Raw genomic sequence first — 18,081 nt, 5'->3', positions numbered from 1 at the left:
TCTGGTATATATCCAATACTGAATAAAATATTTATCATGCTTATAGTGGGTCTGCGCCCCCTGGGTACCTTCGGGCACTCCTCTAGTATGAGGCTCCGCCTTGTAATCCACCACCAGAGCCCCCTACCCAACCTTCGCTACACATTCAAAATGAGAATTAAATCTTTAAGATACATTATCTCGAAAAGTAAATCGGCGACACCCATGTTTAGATTTCTACCTGAAAACCGTTCATGAGGTACCTATAGTAAAGGTTTCAGATCGATTTACTTAATTATTAACATTTTTTATAGTATCCCGATATTTATAGTACTGGACCGCACCATGTTTCAAAAGACTGATTAATAAGACAAAAATGTGAAATCCAGTCGTCATGAACCAAGAATTTGAAGCAGGGTTCGCTTTATTACTTTAGGTCCTAGGACATAAACCCAAAGGACTGCGCGGTGCTTGAAACATGAATGCATAATAATAATTATTATGACGCAGGTGTAACTGATATAAATAAAATACCTATACTTTAACACGTGCTTAAGTGTATTCCATATTTTTACATAGTCCATAGGTACCCTGTTATTCTGTAAATCCTCGATGATCACCTTATTTTTACTTGTGTACCGAATTCGAAGTCTCTGGGTACAGAGGAAGTGGCCGCAAATTGAGCAGGACAGAAAATCGTGATAATTTATTGACGTATAGGTATAAACTCATCTGTTTTTAGCTAATACCTATTATTAGTAGATTTATTAATTGGAAAAAATATCATGGACATTGAGTTATCATTAATCTATTTATGCCTCGATAGAAGGGCGCAAAGGAAAAGCAATAAATCCTGATTGATATTTTTATACCGCCCCTTTGTGTTGAATTGTAGTCGCCCTTTCACCGGTGAATGCGTTCAATCAATTGATTGCTTTTCACCAAATCATATTTTAACAGTCACAAAGAAGGAATCATATTGACTGGTTATTTAGCGATAACGATCGTCACAAATCACAAAGGCGATACGATCGAAACGCATTGAATTTTTCACTTTCAATATTAATTCAATATCTTCTATTTTCCAATTCCATTTAATCATATTTTCGTAATAATTCAGCCTGTTTTGTAGATACCATTATGCTGGCCGTTTGATACAATTTGTCAAATTGGGCTTCTTTTAAAAAAAAACTATTCTGAATATGATGCTACTATCTGCAAACGATTATGTACATGTAAGTGTACGTAAAACATTTCACCGTGGAGACCATTTCATCGGAAAGAGATGACCGTACCTACGGTCTTTTTTATTAGATTCAATATGAACATTAATTCAATTTTGATAGCTGATTTTGGCAAAATATATAAATTCAGTAATGAATATCTAACCTAACCTAATAAATAATCCAGTCGGTATATCGGCTAGTTGGCTTGTAAACCGACAAGAACTGTGTTTTATTTAGGCGTGCATTTTATGTCAGTACTGACTATACGACTCAAAGAGGTTGAACGGTCTTTTATACGGTCATATATTTCCGATACAACATTTTACGGTGAAGTGTGATACGGCGAACTACATGCGTACGGACACGTTTTCAAACACGGCTCATTCCAATATTGTTGAAGACAGAAGCCTCAAGCCCGGTTTTATTAGGTGAATTTATTATTAAATGTGACTTGTTCTACAATGGTTTAGTTTCAAAGACAGCGCATTTCACGTTAGCCAATAGGAGGTCAGCTTTTGGGTGATGTGACTAACATTTTAGTGGTATATCATTGTTGCACACACTTGCATAGGCGGTTAATTCGAATTGTTAAGTTGTAGAAACGACTCAATCCAACTTTTGCTTTCAAACCCGGCTTGTAGAAACATTAAATATAAATATATTCTTTATTAATGTTGAATTTAATAAGTTTACCTTTGTTTTATATTTTAAATGAACTAAGAAATCAAACCAATTAGTCTTTTATTAATCGGTAAAACAGTTTGTTGCATTTTACCGAAAATTATGTTTTTGGGAATGAGCCGTGTTTGCAAATAGTAGTCTCATATTGTCGATGAGGTATTAAAATCTCCGATGTGACAATTTTGTTCTAATACTTTTTTTAGATTCCGTGGTCATAATCGTACTTATGGGTTGAATAAGAAATTGTTATGCTTAACTCAACATCTTCATATTTTCTGACAGTTTGAAAACTTGTTTGTATGTTTTCGACGTACCTACTTAATGATTTAAAAAAAAGATTGGCACTCCCTTCTGTGAATAATATTATGAGGTATAAATTTATTGATAACACTTTAGTCACTGAATTTCACCTGCACAATCTTCATGCATTATCAAATTGATAAGAGCATTCGTAGCATTATATTCTTAGACGAAGATGTTTGGAGGATATGATAATTATAGTCGGCAGTAGGAGAAGCGCGATAACCCAGAATCGGTCATGAATTCATGAAAAATCCTCTCCATTAATCACACTGTGCACAGTGACGTCCCTAGACAACATGCCGCCCCTTTTTTATACAGTATTTTTTTATCATCCTTTCATGACTCCAATATCTTAGAAATGTGTTGTATGGGTACATTCCTAACAAAATATATACCACTAACTAAAATTAAATTAACTAATTAAATTTATAAATATTTTTTCCCCAAAAATTAAGGATTTTTTGGCGTTGGTAATACAGTGGCTTTTTACAGGTCATTTTTGCGGTAGGTACATTAATTTGCTCTGTCTTGGGGAATAAGGGCGATCCGTGTCGATTTTCTTCTTCACATAACTTGGTAATATTTGTAATAATATTTTTAGTTGAGCGCAAAGGTTTAGGTACCTATTATTAAATCGATAATCAATGATGGCGCGGCGCTTCGATACAGACTAAAATCGTGTACCAGGAGCGATAGGTAGGACGCTCAGTAAAAGGGGGTGTATCTTTAGATTCGAAGACCAACACAACTTCCGTGCGCACACTGTAATTATTTGAAAATCTGCACGTGTGGATTCCGGTCATCAAGGACGTCGAAGGGCAACGGAAGTAAACTAGACATCGCAATCCCGACAAAAAATTACAGTCATGTTAAACGTTTTATGTTAATTAATACATTTGTTTCCAACCAGTGAGCTGAATTGTTAATATTTTCGTTATTACTATGTTAATGTAGCTATTTATATATATATATATATATTCCCCATTAACAAAGGTGTCCGGCAAGGTGATACCATTTCACCTAAACTATTCATCGCTACTCTTGAGGACTTATTTAGGAAACGGGAGGAAAAAGGTGTTCCAATTAATGGAGAGCACCTCAGTCACCTGCGTTTTGCAGATGATATTGTTATACTATCACAAGACCCGAAAGACCTCCAAGGTAGAATGCAAGAACTCGTGGGTGTCAGTCAAATGGTCGGTCTAAAGATAAATGTCTCAAAGACAAAAGTGATGAGGAACTGTTTTTCGGACCCTGCGATTATCTGTATTACTGGCACCCAACTCGAGCGAGTCAGCAGCTACGTCTATCTCGGATAGCAGGTGTCCATGGACGGAAGCATGCACGATGAAATTGCTCGAAGAACAAAGCTGGGATGGAGTGCTTTCGGACGTCTGAATAGTATCTTCAAGAATGACCTACCATTATGTCTTAAGCGTAGGGTGTTCAACCAATGTGTGCTACCCGTGCTCACGTATGGCTGCGAGACGTGGACCCTCAACACGAGAGATGTCCAAAGGCTAAGAGTCACACAGCGAGGCATGGAGAGGTGCATGTTGGGCATCACGCGAAAGGACCGTAAGAGAAACGAATGGGTTAGGAAGCAGACAAGAGTACGCGATGTAATAGACGTTGCCAAACAGCTGAAACGGAGATGGGCGGGGCACATTGCTCGCCGAAAGGACGGCCGCTGGACAAAAACCGTCATCCAATGGTACCCAAGGGGTACGAAACGGCCACTGGGTCGCCCTAAAAGCCGCTGGATTGACGAACTGGTAAAGTTCGGTGGAAATACGTGACAGCGAACGACACAGGACCGAGAGACTTGGAGAAAGCTTGGGGAGGCCTTCATCCAGCAGTGGATTGACCCCGGCTGATGATGATATATATATATATATATATTTATACAAAATGATTCTCCTCGAATTGCCCACCCCCACGGGACGTCACTATGCATGCATAGTGGTCAGTTTCCAATTCGGTGCCCAAAACATACATATCAGTAATACCGTATACTAAAATTAATAAAATTATGTAGGTAATGAGGAACGTCAACAATTAATCATATTAATTAAAAAAAAAAACAAATACACAGTGTGAAGCAATAACCCATGATGGGTATATTGAATGCATTAACTATGGTACAAAATGTCAGGCTTTAAAAATGTATTTATGTAGTATCACTTCCCTCCATTTTCGAAAATAGCTGTCACTTTTATCTTTAGTATGGTTTTTCGTCTGGATTTTAGGATTTGGAGGTGAACAAATAACACACCGGACTTGTTTTGGAAACGGCAAGGTATATTTTAGCTAATATTATATAATAGTTACATTTTTAATAATTTATTTTACGGAGGACGAAATTCGCGTGTTTACTGTTTGGCTGTTTGGCAGCATCTTCCCGCCATCTTGTGTTTCGCTTTCAATGAGAGCCGTTGTCGAAAAACGGCGACGTTGCAATATTTTTCAACGGTCATAATCTACGGCATTGCCGGCGCGGCGGTTATTATTTATTTTCGTAATCAGCGCTTTACTATTTGTTGGATTTGATACCGACTCGGGCCTCTCCAGATACACAAAGACATCCCCAAATGGGGACCATACGGGGTGTAACAGTAGGTACATAGTATATAATATTACACATGTAGTTCACCTTTCACATGCTGATATTACGTAGTTAAACATAAGTATTTACTGGCTGAGTTAAAAGAATAATTATAATACAGAAAGTAGAGGGCAGTAGAAGCATAGGCTTTTGGCTATGCAACTTCCATAAGTGAATCATGTCCAAAGCATTGGGGATTTGATATAACTGGTTTCTAGTTCAGGCTCTGACCGATGTCTCGTGTGCATAATATGCGGAACGCATTCTGACAATTGATATAGGTTCCAGGGGTCACAAAGATATATAATGTCGATGTTGTCAGGTGATTTTAGAGGTCAATTTTTTTTATTGAGGTTTTAATTTTTTTTAAAACCCAGCAAAAATTGTTCTGAGATATTCAATAAAACAATGACCGATTGACGGATCGATTGAAAATACAATTATTTTTACCATGCCATCGGCACGGTCGTAAGACGATTTGTCCCTTTTTAAAAAATATAAATAGTGGGTAGCCGGTAGTGCAATGTTTTGAAAATTATCGATTCTTGGGATCGCTAGATTTGAGTAATTTGACTTTGAAGTTGTTAAAATGTTTGAAATGGTCTATCATGTGAGTTTATTAAGTAATCCTAAAAAGGATGACTTTAAAATAAAGACTTTTATTTATTAAGAAGGTTTCCAGACGGTAAAGTTTGAAATAAGGAACATTTTGGTATAACTAACTCAATATGTCATTTTTTCGAATTAGTGTCTTCTGCCAGAACACTGACGATAATATATCAATAAAATTGTCAGAATGCGGTCCACATATTATGTATATGAAACATCGGTGAGAGCCTGGTCTATTAGGACATTGAGGTATATTTCAATTTAGTCGCCAGCCTTCGATAGAATACAGCACTAAATGAAGAAAATTAATAATGAAAGTCTTCTTCAATATCTTTGACTGAAACCTATTCACCGGTTAAATTACACCCCCATAAAAGGGGATACCTTGTCAAATGGTCAAAAATATATTAAATTATTTTTACAATCTTGCATGTGTCAAATATAATATAATTCAATTCACTGATTTATTTGTTTTCTTTTAACTTTCTTATAGTCCTGGAGAGATGGAAGATTGTCCATCAAGTTGGAGCCAGAAGAGGCTGATGATACAGCACCAAGAACCATGCAGAAGGTGCCTTCACTGTCAGATCTATCTGATCCAGAGGCTTCACAAGGTAAGTCACACACTTAAATAAAAATTAAACAGTTGTTTTGGAGCAGATGCGCGATTAGCAGCTTTTGTACTTTTATCCTTATAAGAATTTTATCGTTATAAAACTATAGAGTAAGTACATATTATGTATTATTGCTCGATTTCGACTTTTTCTTTCTATATCTACTCTCCTCATCGTAGTATTTAGTTGTCACGTACTTCCTCTACACTTGATTATGACATCGATCCAGTGGGCTCCGGTCGCCCATTTGGTCTATTTATTAGTATCACTGATTGATGAGATTTTTCCAGTGATGACCTATTTATAGAACAATGTGCTTGCCCATTCCACTTCTATATGCTTAAATTTTATATTACCTATTTCACACTGAAACAATTAATTCAATAACACGGAGACGTAGGTACTAGAGATTGCGTAAAACGTTAAATACAAATGCGCAGAACATAAGTTAATCAAGCGACTATCGCTAGTTGCTGGATCTGTGAGATCGTTAAGTTGCCCGAGGCCCAGTTTACTGTAGCCGCCGCACGAAACTGTGAATTTCATTTGTAGTGTTATTTCATATAGAATTTTAATGCAATATGTTTAGTAAAAGCTTCTAGAAAAAGGTGATCATTTTATATTGAAAAACATGACAATAAGTATGTAACAAGGCCTGAACAGAAACGAACCATACGTGCGAATGAAAAAGTATTCGGCACGATTATATCTCCGCAAGATGCGTTAGAGTAAGATATAATTTCTACGGCTGAATTAAATATGTTTTGGAAATGTCGCCGGTATATATTGATTTGAATTTTTACATTCATTTAAAAACCGCGAACAAGTGTTGCTGAAATATATTGTTTTTGTGTTAAATATGAGGTTAGTGGTAATTAGTTTTAGTTAATTTAGTATGACTATAAAACTATGGTGTGTTTAAATTTGGTAGCCGTATTGAGAAGCAACATGATGGTATAACGTGTCATAGTTAAGTTAATAATAATAACATTAATGTTCTGCTGTTGCGTTATACGCGAGAAACACGGCTTCGTTTTGCCGAACAATAACCACTCTCTTTATAATATTATTATGAGGTCTGTAATTAATCGGAACGAAATATGCAATGAAAATTTTTCATTTGTTGCAAATATGTTACCGCATTGCATTCGAAGTTAAGCAATAATATATAGCACTACCATATGAAATCGCAATTTAATGCCGCGGCCTGACTATAGGTAGGTACCTATACGACGTCGGTGGCAACACAGCACATAGAACCGTGTAGAGTAGAATCAGCGTGAAATGGCCTTTATGCAAAAGTGAATTGATTCAGATTAATGATGATGCGGCGTGGATATCGATCTATATTTTTATATTTCCAATTTGGCAGGGCTTTGCCTTATAACAGTGTTATTTATGTAGTTGATAAAATATAAAATAGTCAAAGCGCTTTTTGTGTCTGGGTTTTCGCATATGTCGGTGGTTCTCAAAGTATGCGCCACAGACTGTCCGAAAAAATATTAATTCCAGACAATCCTAATTCATTGTGCGATAACACACGACCCCAATTATATTTGATTACAATGTGTAAGTACGATTTGTTGGATGTTTTATTCAGGCAATAGACAGATTTAAACTGCCCATCCCTTGTAGCAGGCATTAGGTACGCGCGGGGTTGAATTCACATGATATGACCTGACTTCAAACTGCTAATCAACAATCGACATAATGAAAGCTTAGAAAGGCTCAGAGGGTACCATGAAGAATTTTTATACACTGAGAGCGCCGTGAAATAAATGAAAAACTTTGTAAACCAATGCCATAAGCCAATATTGGACAAAGTGGCCACAAATTTGACGTATAAAATTCGCCCTAATTGGGTGAGCGACTAAGTGTATACCTTTTAGACAAAATCGCTAAAAGTTTTCCTTTAAAGGGAAATCGTGACGCGATCACAGGTTGTCAAATTGTTACATGAAATGGACCGCACGTGCAATTATTTATTTTCTAACATTGATTTGTAATCCGGTGGACATAATAGGTTCCGGACCGCCCTCACATTAAATTTTTTTTTACAATCAGGGAATACAAAAATAATGGCAAAGCCGCTATATTCTGGGTATGGTAATACGAAGGTACATACAATTCTCGGACGTGGTAAAATATGACATACATTTAAACACGTTTTAAAGAATATGTTATTTTCAATGTGTAGTAATAAAGTTGCTAGTTATTAGTTTTGAATAAATCGCAAAAAAAAAACACTACACCACTATTTTTCGTAATCACAAAACAGTAATGAAATATAATGAGTATTAAAGAGTGATATTGTTGATTTGTTGATTTAAGTAGGTATATGTGGAGTAGACCACATTATGTCTTCTTCTTTAGATGTAAACTATGCTATGCCAAGACAGTGTGAGAAAAAATACAGATTCCTGGCTGGTTAGAAAGACCTCAGGGCCAGAATATAATTTACCCAAGAGTGATTTTTGATAGCCACCTATTTTTTGATAAATTGATGCATTTATAATCACTTGGCATTATTATGGCTATACTTCAGCTGAGGCATTGTCTAAAAAGATCGTGGCTAGGCGATGCGCGTATTGTGCAAATGACGTGTGCCGAACGAAATATAATTTGTCATAAAAATCCAACATGCGTCCATTTAATGTTATGTTTATTGTTGTATTACTAATAATAATGGTATATTCATCGACATGTTTTCTTTTTTAAGTAGATACGTAAAGTTTTTTAGTCATCTTTACACGATTTAAGAATATTTTCATCCTACGCCATGACAAAACAAATCGACGTGCAGACACTTCCACTGTCGGTCTCCGATTGGCCACTAGTGAGAAATTTCGTCGCACCTACTGTTGAAAATTATTTGCCGTTTCACTGAAGTACGATCTTAACTAAAAAATGTGAGTTATGACTCTAGGCAACTCACTTGCATTTTGCATTATTTTAGAAAAAAATATAGACATTTACGTTAATTTTCCTGCTTACTGATAGAGTATAATGCTTCATAATTTTGCACTTCGGCTCTAGGATGAAAATGATGTAATATATGCTAAAAATATATGTTGACATGTATTATCTATGTATTTATTTATTACTACACATATCAATACAAATGAATGTCATTTGATCTAATTTTATGTGAGGTAATCAGTCAAAGAGCCCTATCAGTTTAGTAAAAAGTGCAAAGTTATAATATGTTTACACTATATTTCGCGGCTCTCTGGAAAAGATTTCCAGAAAATTGACACTTGGTCATTAAACGTTCACTCTTCAATGCTCCATGATTGTGACGTGACGGGCATTAGTTTGATGATTTACTGGCTAGCCACATCGGTCGACTGTTTATTGTAATGTTTCAATTGAAATTTAAAATATTTCCGTCAAGTGTAACAAATTAGAAATAGATTCGCGATTCCTGTACGCAGGGGGGCACGTCCACCTTTCTCCCGCCGCGGTGACCGCCCCGCTCAACGAGGATGTAGCGAATTATTCAATTTGTATGGCGAACTGGCCTACGTCTAATGCACCTCTCTCCCACTGACTGACTGTGGCCCATCATGGTGGATAGGACCTACAAATATGTAGAAAGCTCCAGATGTGACGTCTAAAATACATTATTTTATCGGTCATTATAGCGCCTGTACACGTGCATGGATTGACTAGCAGTAATAGGGCGTATTTTAAACTATCGTGACAATAACTATTTACACGTAAAAGTGCTGACTGTCTCTCCAATCTCATTCAAGAGTAAGCGAGACGCGATGTTGTCATTAGTAGTGTTAGGTTATAGGTAGTGAAAATTGGTTAACCTCAAAATGAGTAAAGTTCGTTTTTTTGCAGGCAGGTTCGCCACTATGGTCGGATTATTTGTTTAGGAATTCAATACACCCTCCTCCACCCGCCGTGTCTGTACAGCTGTGGATTATGCACGGCCGACTTCCACAGCGCTGTATTGCGACATGATTTTTTTCGTATGGATTCTACGTCACGTAACCTCGGCCAGTCTATCGAATTGTATGACAATTGGTAGGCTTCTATCGCAGCGCCTGAAACCTTCGGGCATAATATAGTTGTCATGAATGCACTTTGTCCAAAATAATTAAAAATTATATATTAAAAAAAAAACATATTTCTATGGTGTTTAATCGCATATTAATAAATAGATTGGTTTTAAAAATAAAAAGAAATTTTATTTAATGATTTTTGTTGTGTACCTACCTATTAATGTTCTGTAAAATACGTAATCGCTCAATTTGATGCCGTCAGTTCAAGTTTCATCGAATTAGTGTGTCGTTGTCATTAGTGTGTACCTACTCATTAGTAGTAATATCGTATTATCTTCTTATTTCTCGTAAGTACCTATACCTGACAAGTGTGCTATTTTTCTCAGACCTCTACAGTCTACCTCTTTCCAAAAGTCACCCGTCGCCGCAGATATTTATATAAACATAAAATATACATATTATATAATAGAGATAATATCATATTTTTTTATAGTCGTAACTTATAAATAACCATAAGGTTTATGCATATTAAAAAGTAAACGTACCTATCATTGTACGTTTTTATATGGTGATACGTTTTGCTATTAGAGGAACAATTATCGCATTTAAGATAGGTTTTACTAAGTATACTTATATCAGTAATAACTTAGTATTATACTTTTATATAGGTATTATACTTAATTTTACACTCTAGCGTATAATTAATATTTTTTTAATTTTCACAGTTCTTAGTGCCTTATCTTTTTTTGTATGAAAGAGGACTCAGCCAACATTGTGTTATACGTAACATTTTTTTAGAGGCAACCCGTAATGGAACACTTTCGCTAATTAATTGTATCAGAAATTCATTTTACTCGTCATTCAAAAGCCTACGTCAAAAACAAAGCTACAATGCTACAAAGTTCTGTCTTTTCTGTATTATGTGACGATATAACTACATTATGGTTCCAAAATATTAATAATTTGTCGCAATTTTGAATAATGAGGAGTGGACTGTACGTACTCGTAATTAGTTGCGAGGGGTTTAGAGGTAGGCTGTTAAGATTCGACGTAAATAGTTCACACTAAACTTTGTCAGTAATAAGTATTTGTTTTCAGATAAGATAAGAATACAATTTGCAGATGGTGCTGATTAGTTTTTAAATTTTAATTAAACCCCGCCTAAACCAAACCATAATAGTTTAGGTATGCTATGAGCGATCCGACAATATAGTGTACACTTTTTCAGTCATACTTATTTGTTTTCTTTGATTTTAGAATATATATTACATATGGTGATAGTTAGTAGGTACCTACCTACCTACTTATTGAAAATTCCTGTCTAAAATATATAACTATGTACCACAGTAAACTTTGTCAGTCATACTTATATTAAACTAATAATACAAATTGCAGATAGTGCTGACTAGTTTTTAAATTTTAATTAAACCCTGCCTAAACCAAACTATTAGGTAGGTATGCTATGGGCGATCCGACAAAATAGTGCACACTTTTGTTTTCGTTGAATTAAAAATACATAATATTACAGATAATGTTGGTTTCTTTTTCTTTTTTATAGATGCCTTTATGGATACCTCGCATTTACTATCGAGGTTTCTTTAAATACTTTGGCACGCAAACTATTCTACTTGATGCTAGTCGAATGAAAATTATGCTGGCTGAGAAATATGCCTTATTGAAAACTATTCTTCTACCCGCATCGGGTACCTATTGCTAATTTGAATTCGGCCAGGGCCTATGAAACCGCCTTGCAAAAACCCTGGAAAATTATTTGTAGCGCAAGGCGGTGGTGATTCTGATGAATACTTTGTTGTACCTATTCATTGGGAACTGAGAACTGCAATTATTTATAGCCGAGTTTTTCCCGTGGTAAAAGAAAAAATGTCGCATAGGACTGATATTCTGAGGAGATGGTGTTGGTTAGTACTTATTCAAAATTCCTGCCTAAACCAAACAATGATAATAATATATAAATAATATTCTTCTATCTATAAAATATCTATAACGATGTATGATATAATTGCATACATTAAGAAGTACTTAGTTTACGGGCAAATAAATACGATAGCTATAAATAAACATATTGTCGATTATGGTATTTAACGGTATTTCTTAAAATAAATCGAACCTGCTCCAGCGTCGCCTACCCACAATCTGTCATCATAACCATCGAAGATCATAATATTATTAGTTGTTTGTACGTAGGTATGGTCAGGCGTGGCCAATCGAGGGCACCGGTAGCCGGTGGCATGGCCAATAATGGCAATCACGTTTTCACTTGACCGCTGGAGTTACCGGTTGACTTCTCTGCCGGTCATCCAGAGGCTAGCTTAGCCTTTTTTCAAACACATTTGGATTCTATACAATACAAAATAATAAGGAATCTTTTGATAACGCGGGAAATAACTATTTGAAATTTGTCAATTATTTCACAAACCCCCTTAATTGTCACACTAATAAAGTTAACTTAAAAATCAATACAGATGTTACCCGATTTAGATCGAGTTATCAAGTTTCACACAAAATATTTGTTTTTTGTTGTATATAAATGTATATAAATAACAATTTATTCATTTATTGAACATACATAATTTGCAAACATCTCATGCATATTCACACTAGAAAACATCTTTTTGTAAAAAAAAAAAAATACGATACCGACGGGACTTGAACCTGTATCCGCTGGGTTCTTGCCGTCTGTTAGTAATTAAGGAATTAATTAATACTTACCTAAATTTCATATACTAAAAACGATAGCCAACATTATAACGAAGTTCGATAAACATTCCATGTAATAATTACTAGCTTAAATCAACGTAATTAACTAAGTTGCCAGTAGCTTCATTGGAAAAACAGACTAGCGCGAATCCAACGGATACAGGTTCAAGTCCCGTCGGGTGTCGTATTTTTTTCTACAAAAAGTTTTTTTCTAGTGTTTATAGGTATTATGCATGGGATATTTTCAAATTATGGATGTTCAATATATGGAATGTTACGTTCTCAAATCTTGTGTCTTATTCGTTAAATAAAAGAATAATAGTTAATTATTTATTTATGCATTTTAACACAAATTAAATTATTTTTATACAAAAAACACGCAAAGTATAGGCAAAGACAATCTCTGCAGTTGTATTTGTTATCACTGTTATCAGTGTTATCACAACGAAAACAAATAATGTATATTGTATAGGTATTCTAATCGTTAAGTTATAAATAAAGTTAGATAATTTCAGATCAAAATCATAATATAAAAGTCAATCATGAAATTAATACCGTCAATCATGAAATTAATGAAAATCACAGCATATCGAGTGATATATCGAGAAATTAGTGTTATCCAAGATATATTTAGAACATGTCCGATCCTAATAGGATCATATGGGCCTCCACAGGGATTTCAAGAGATTTAAGGGTAGGTAATTATAACAGAGATAGGATGCTGTCAAGAGTGTCAAGTACTACAACCTTAGGCAATGTACGTAATCAAAAATATAAGCATGGATGGGGAGGAAACATCAGCTAAATACCGCCGCTTGACAAATGAACTACTTCAGCGATGGTGTGTTCGGCAGTCAGGATGCGGCAGGATGATGCAGACAAGTAATTGAGTCTGAAATATCGTACAAAACGTATATTATACGTTTTATAACTTTGCACTTTTTACTACACTGATACGCCTCTTTGCCTAATCACCTCGCATAAAATTAGATCAAATGCTATTTACTTGTATTAATATAATATGTAGTAATAAATAAATAAGTACTATGTAAAAAAAATATTTTTAGAAAATATTACATCATTTTCATCCTAGAGCCAAGGTGCAAAGTTATGAAGCATATACTCTACACGTAAACGTATGATAGAGGAGGCAGGAAGAAGACGTCTGAGAATGCTGATAGGTGGTACTGTCAATATACCTGGCAATATTTGCTAGTTACATATTAAAATGCATCAGATTATGTACGACTTGATAGTATATTGTGCGATGCGATTTGATGACGTGGTTATACATAACTCTCCAGTTATCCTTTGTGAACTTGCGCTCATTTGAGTTAATAAAAATGCACATTTATCATATCGCAGCGGCAGTGTTGACGGAGAGAGACTTTACTTTGGAGTTGACTGTTGAGACTCATCTCTCATATTATTTTCATTCATTCATCGCAAAAGGCCGATAAATCTTGCTTGCGCGGCCTCGGAGTGCGTATTACGATGGTGAATGTTAACCCGCGTTGCCGACGCGCACAATCATTAATACTAACTGAACGTTCGTACTTGCGATGACGGCGGAACAATGACATTAATATGTCATTGCGGCGGAATCACTCTGTATAAGTAAATCATTATGGTAAAATAAGTGTATGTGTAGATGAAACTGTAAATTTTGTTGTCAAATAATTTGGACTATAATGTAGATTATAGAAAGAGTCATACACCATTAATTCTACTATGTCATTTGAATCGAATTGAATTGAGCATGATTAAGTTGGTAAACTGCACAGCATTAGCAAGCAATGGCTGCCGCTTTTTGTAAATTCATTGTGTATCATTCATTCATTCATTCACTGAAGGATTGTCGTTTCATACCGTCAGCTGAATCCAAAACTATTCTAAATCAATTTGAAATACATATTTTGCAGAAGATTTTTTTGAAACAGCCTACTTCAGTTATTTAATATTTGTATAGACAAGTGTATGCGTACATTTATCCATAAAGATAATAAATAATTTCAGTAAGTTGTTTAAATATGTAAACTCTCAAACTGGCAAATAAATCTCATAATAGAAGTGTGAAATTTTCTTTCATTGAACTTATTATGCGAAATCACTTGCAGCTAACTTAATCAGTAGACAAAAGTCTTCTTTTTGCATCATTTCCTTATGTATAGTTTCCATCTATATTATAATATAATAAGATTTATTCAACATCTTTGGATGTTACAAAATATAATCTACAAAGCCTATGTTCAAACGATGTCTTAAGTCACATTGTCGGCTGTTACGTTATTATTATGTACATTATACGTTGGCTGCGCTTTTGTCGACTATAATTTGGAATGATTGTGAGTAAACATAGGGTTTGAAGATACCCATAGGCGAAACCTGGGATACAAAAAATGATTTAAATGGAAAAATACTACAAAAATTAAATCAATTAGAAAAATGTATTTCTACAAACCAAACTTATACAGTTGTTACATTATAAACTCTTACAAATTGTTGCGTTAAATTAATTGCACCATGCCTCAATGTAAGACATTATTTAAATTTATTTATTTATTAGTATTTCTACAAACTGCATGTTCAATTGCAGATAAAATAAGCAACTGATTTCACGTTGTAATGCAGTCTCTTTCTTAATGTTGCCATAACAAACATTTTTACGACCGCGCGCAGTGCAGTAGCACTACCTCTCTGAACCTCCCACTTCTTTCTACCTCTTCCCTCCATCTATGCAATAGCAATCTTATCTCGAGGGAACATAATTATTACTGCAATCATCAGACAGTATTGAATTCAAATGAAAGACTGAAGTAAAAGATCAACGGACGACAATGGATTATTATTATTAGGTAAAACGTATGTTTTATATTAATACAATAAAAACGTTTAAACCACGTTTTCGCGAAACTTAGGAATTACTACACGTACAATAGTGTATGTCTTTTTTTACTGTTCGATTTTTAAAATTAATGTGGATATAGTTTCTTCCCCATTTTAATATTTTCCGTTTCTTGTAATTACTTGTATCTATCTAATAATATATTAATCAGGCCCACCAAAGAGTTTGGACGATTATTAGAGAGATCTATATGACCATTTTGTATTGCATAATTAATTTAATGGTTATTCCGTAATACTGTTATTTTGAACAACCTTAGAAAAAGTGTATTTGAAAAAAATCTTAAATAAAACTTTGATCTAATCCTAATATGTGATTTGAATCCACATCCATTGCTATGCGATGAGATCTTTCCCATGGAGCCACCAGGCCAAGTCTGAGGTTTTTATCATTCTTTCAATTTTATGATTATGTCCAGTTGGTATTGTTCTGGAGGCTGTATAATTCAATTTGTATTTAGTTGAATTTGTAGACATAAAAGACCTGCATATTATGCGGCTATAAAATCTTGTTTTGACGTTTTGTTAGAAATAATGTACGTAGGTATTGCACATTATTGGTCTGCGAGTTTTTATGATTGTTAATCTTATTACTGCAACTTATGATGGTTCATTATATAAGCCATTAATAATCTCAACCCACCAAACTTCGATGTTTGTTACAAACGAATCTACAATTCGAAATTTATTGCAGAGCTTATTTGAAGCATTCGCATTAGTAACCCTTTTTAGTTTATATTTAGGCTTCATTTGGATAACAGAAGCTTTCTTCAACGTTTTTAATCAAACCAGTTTAAACCATTCTTTTGAAAGCGTGGGCACAACCCTTTTCCGCCCACTGTCCTCTTTGTGATTTTGATCGTACCGTTTTAGTTCAGCTTAATTTTATTTTTATTCTGAACCACATACAGAGCACATGTCTGCTACGCAGTGTTTCAGTTTTGATTAATATTGTTTACAAAGCTAATGAAAATAGTTTTGATGTCATTCGCATTAAAAAATTGTTATGTAGTTAAAAATAGTTTACACAAATATATTGAAAGGATGAAAAAATCATATAGGTAGGAGTATTAATTAAATTGATATATTATACTCGTAGTATCCACAACATAGCTCGTCACTTCGCGAACACGAATATCATTGTCGCTTCCCCTCTACCTACAGCTCGTTCGACATAATATGAATGGACGTAAAAATAGGATACTATATTATTTGAAAGCATGTACTTAATTAATTATGTATTTTATTATTTATAGATGCTTGGATGGGCTTTGACATACGCTGAGACTTCTGCAAAGTTAACTGTTATTTTATGTTTATTCATTGATGATAACAAATTGTAATTTGAAAACTTAAAGATGATGTTGATATATAATTAGCCCTGTCCATATACGGGCTTTTTTCCGTTTGTCTCACGAATTCATCACAGTACCTACCTACATGCTCTTTTAGAATTATTGATAACGATCTCCTTGCTTTTTCGTACAAGGTGGATGTTAGTAATTTTGAACAATGATTTGAGTTGCCCCATCTCCACCCACTATGTAGCCAGCCGCGGTTTGTGCACGGCAGCCTTCCATGACGCTATAAACGTGTCAGAATGAAAAGATTTTAGTGCCACACTTCCTTGTACCGAAGCGATGCTGCACGGGACTGATGTAGCAACCATGCACCTGAGTGCTTAAAGAAAGAGTTTTAGAAAATAAAAAGAATCTTGACTTGCTCTGCCGTCATTTATCTTTAATGACATGATGTGTCCTCTGTACCCGTGTACTGAAACTCTGCCGAAACAGAGGAGTCATGAGTTGAACGTGATGAATCTAAGGAAGGATCGGAATTATTCCGTCCTCCATATATATAACGCAGCAAATTATTATTCGAATGCCTCAAAGTTGGCCTTGGTTGATATCAAGTCGGCGTGGCCAATCGGGCCCGTGTGTGGACGGATCCTGGCAAACAGCTCCAATTACAAACCCCCAGGCTTTGAAAAAAACACATAAATATTGTGTTCTCACCAGGAACCGAACCCAGAACTCTCGGTGGAAGGCCAGCGCCTTACGCACTGCACCACGAGAGCCGCCACAGTGCATGCGTTGTCTGCGCATTGCGTGCCTCAAGTCGGTTTCAAAATGGCCGTTATTTGTGATTATGCGTAGAGACATAATACAAAAAATAACCCATAGGATTATACAAATTAATTAAAAAGGATTGATACATACACAGTTTTGACCAAAAAGTACGACATGCCAGTACTTGGTGTAAAAACAAAATTTAAAATTAAAGATCGTCAAAAAATAAAGGAAACATAGAACCGGTTACTTCCATTGCAATTTGACAGTAGTCACTATGTCATATTATATTAAATTTAAATCGCTTGTAACTTGCAACTTAAGTTGTTGTAATCATTGTAATCAGTATAATATAATACC

The 18,081-nt window shown here is 34.9% G+C and overlaps 1 protein-coding gene across 1 annotated transcript in view; it reads left to right on the top strand.

Moving 5' to 3' along the window:
• Positions 1-18,081, top strand: part of pnt (ETS transcription factor pointed) — a 429,327-nt gene that overhangs the window by 46,129 nt on the left and 365,117 nt on the right. Inside the window, exon 3 of the mRNA XM_085948067.1 lies at positions 5,897-6,017. Coding sequence (XP_085804193.1) covers positions 5,897-6,017 — 121 coding nt within the window. The remainder of the gene's footprint in view (positions 1-5,896; positions 6,018-18,081) is intronic.

Source organism: Rhyacophila brunnea, unplaced genomic scaffold (genome assembly GCF_057557595.1).
Source record: "Rhyacophila brunnea isolate RB1 unplaced genomic scaffold, BYU_Rbru_1.0 scaffold_20, whole genome shotgun sequence".
Lineage (NCBI taxonomy): Eukaryota > Metazoa > Arthropoda > Insecta > Trichoptera > Rhyacophilidae > Rhyacophila > Rhyacophila brunnea.
Note: the sequence above shows the minus strand (reverse complement) of the source record. Positions and strands in the feature narration are given on the sequence as shown.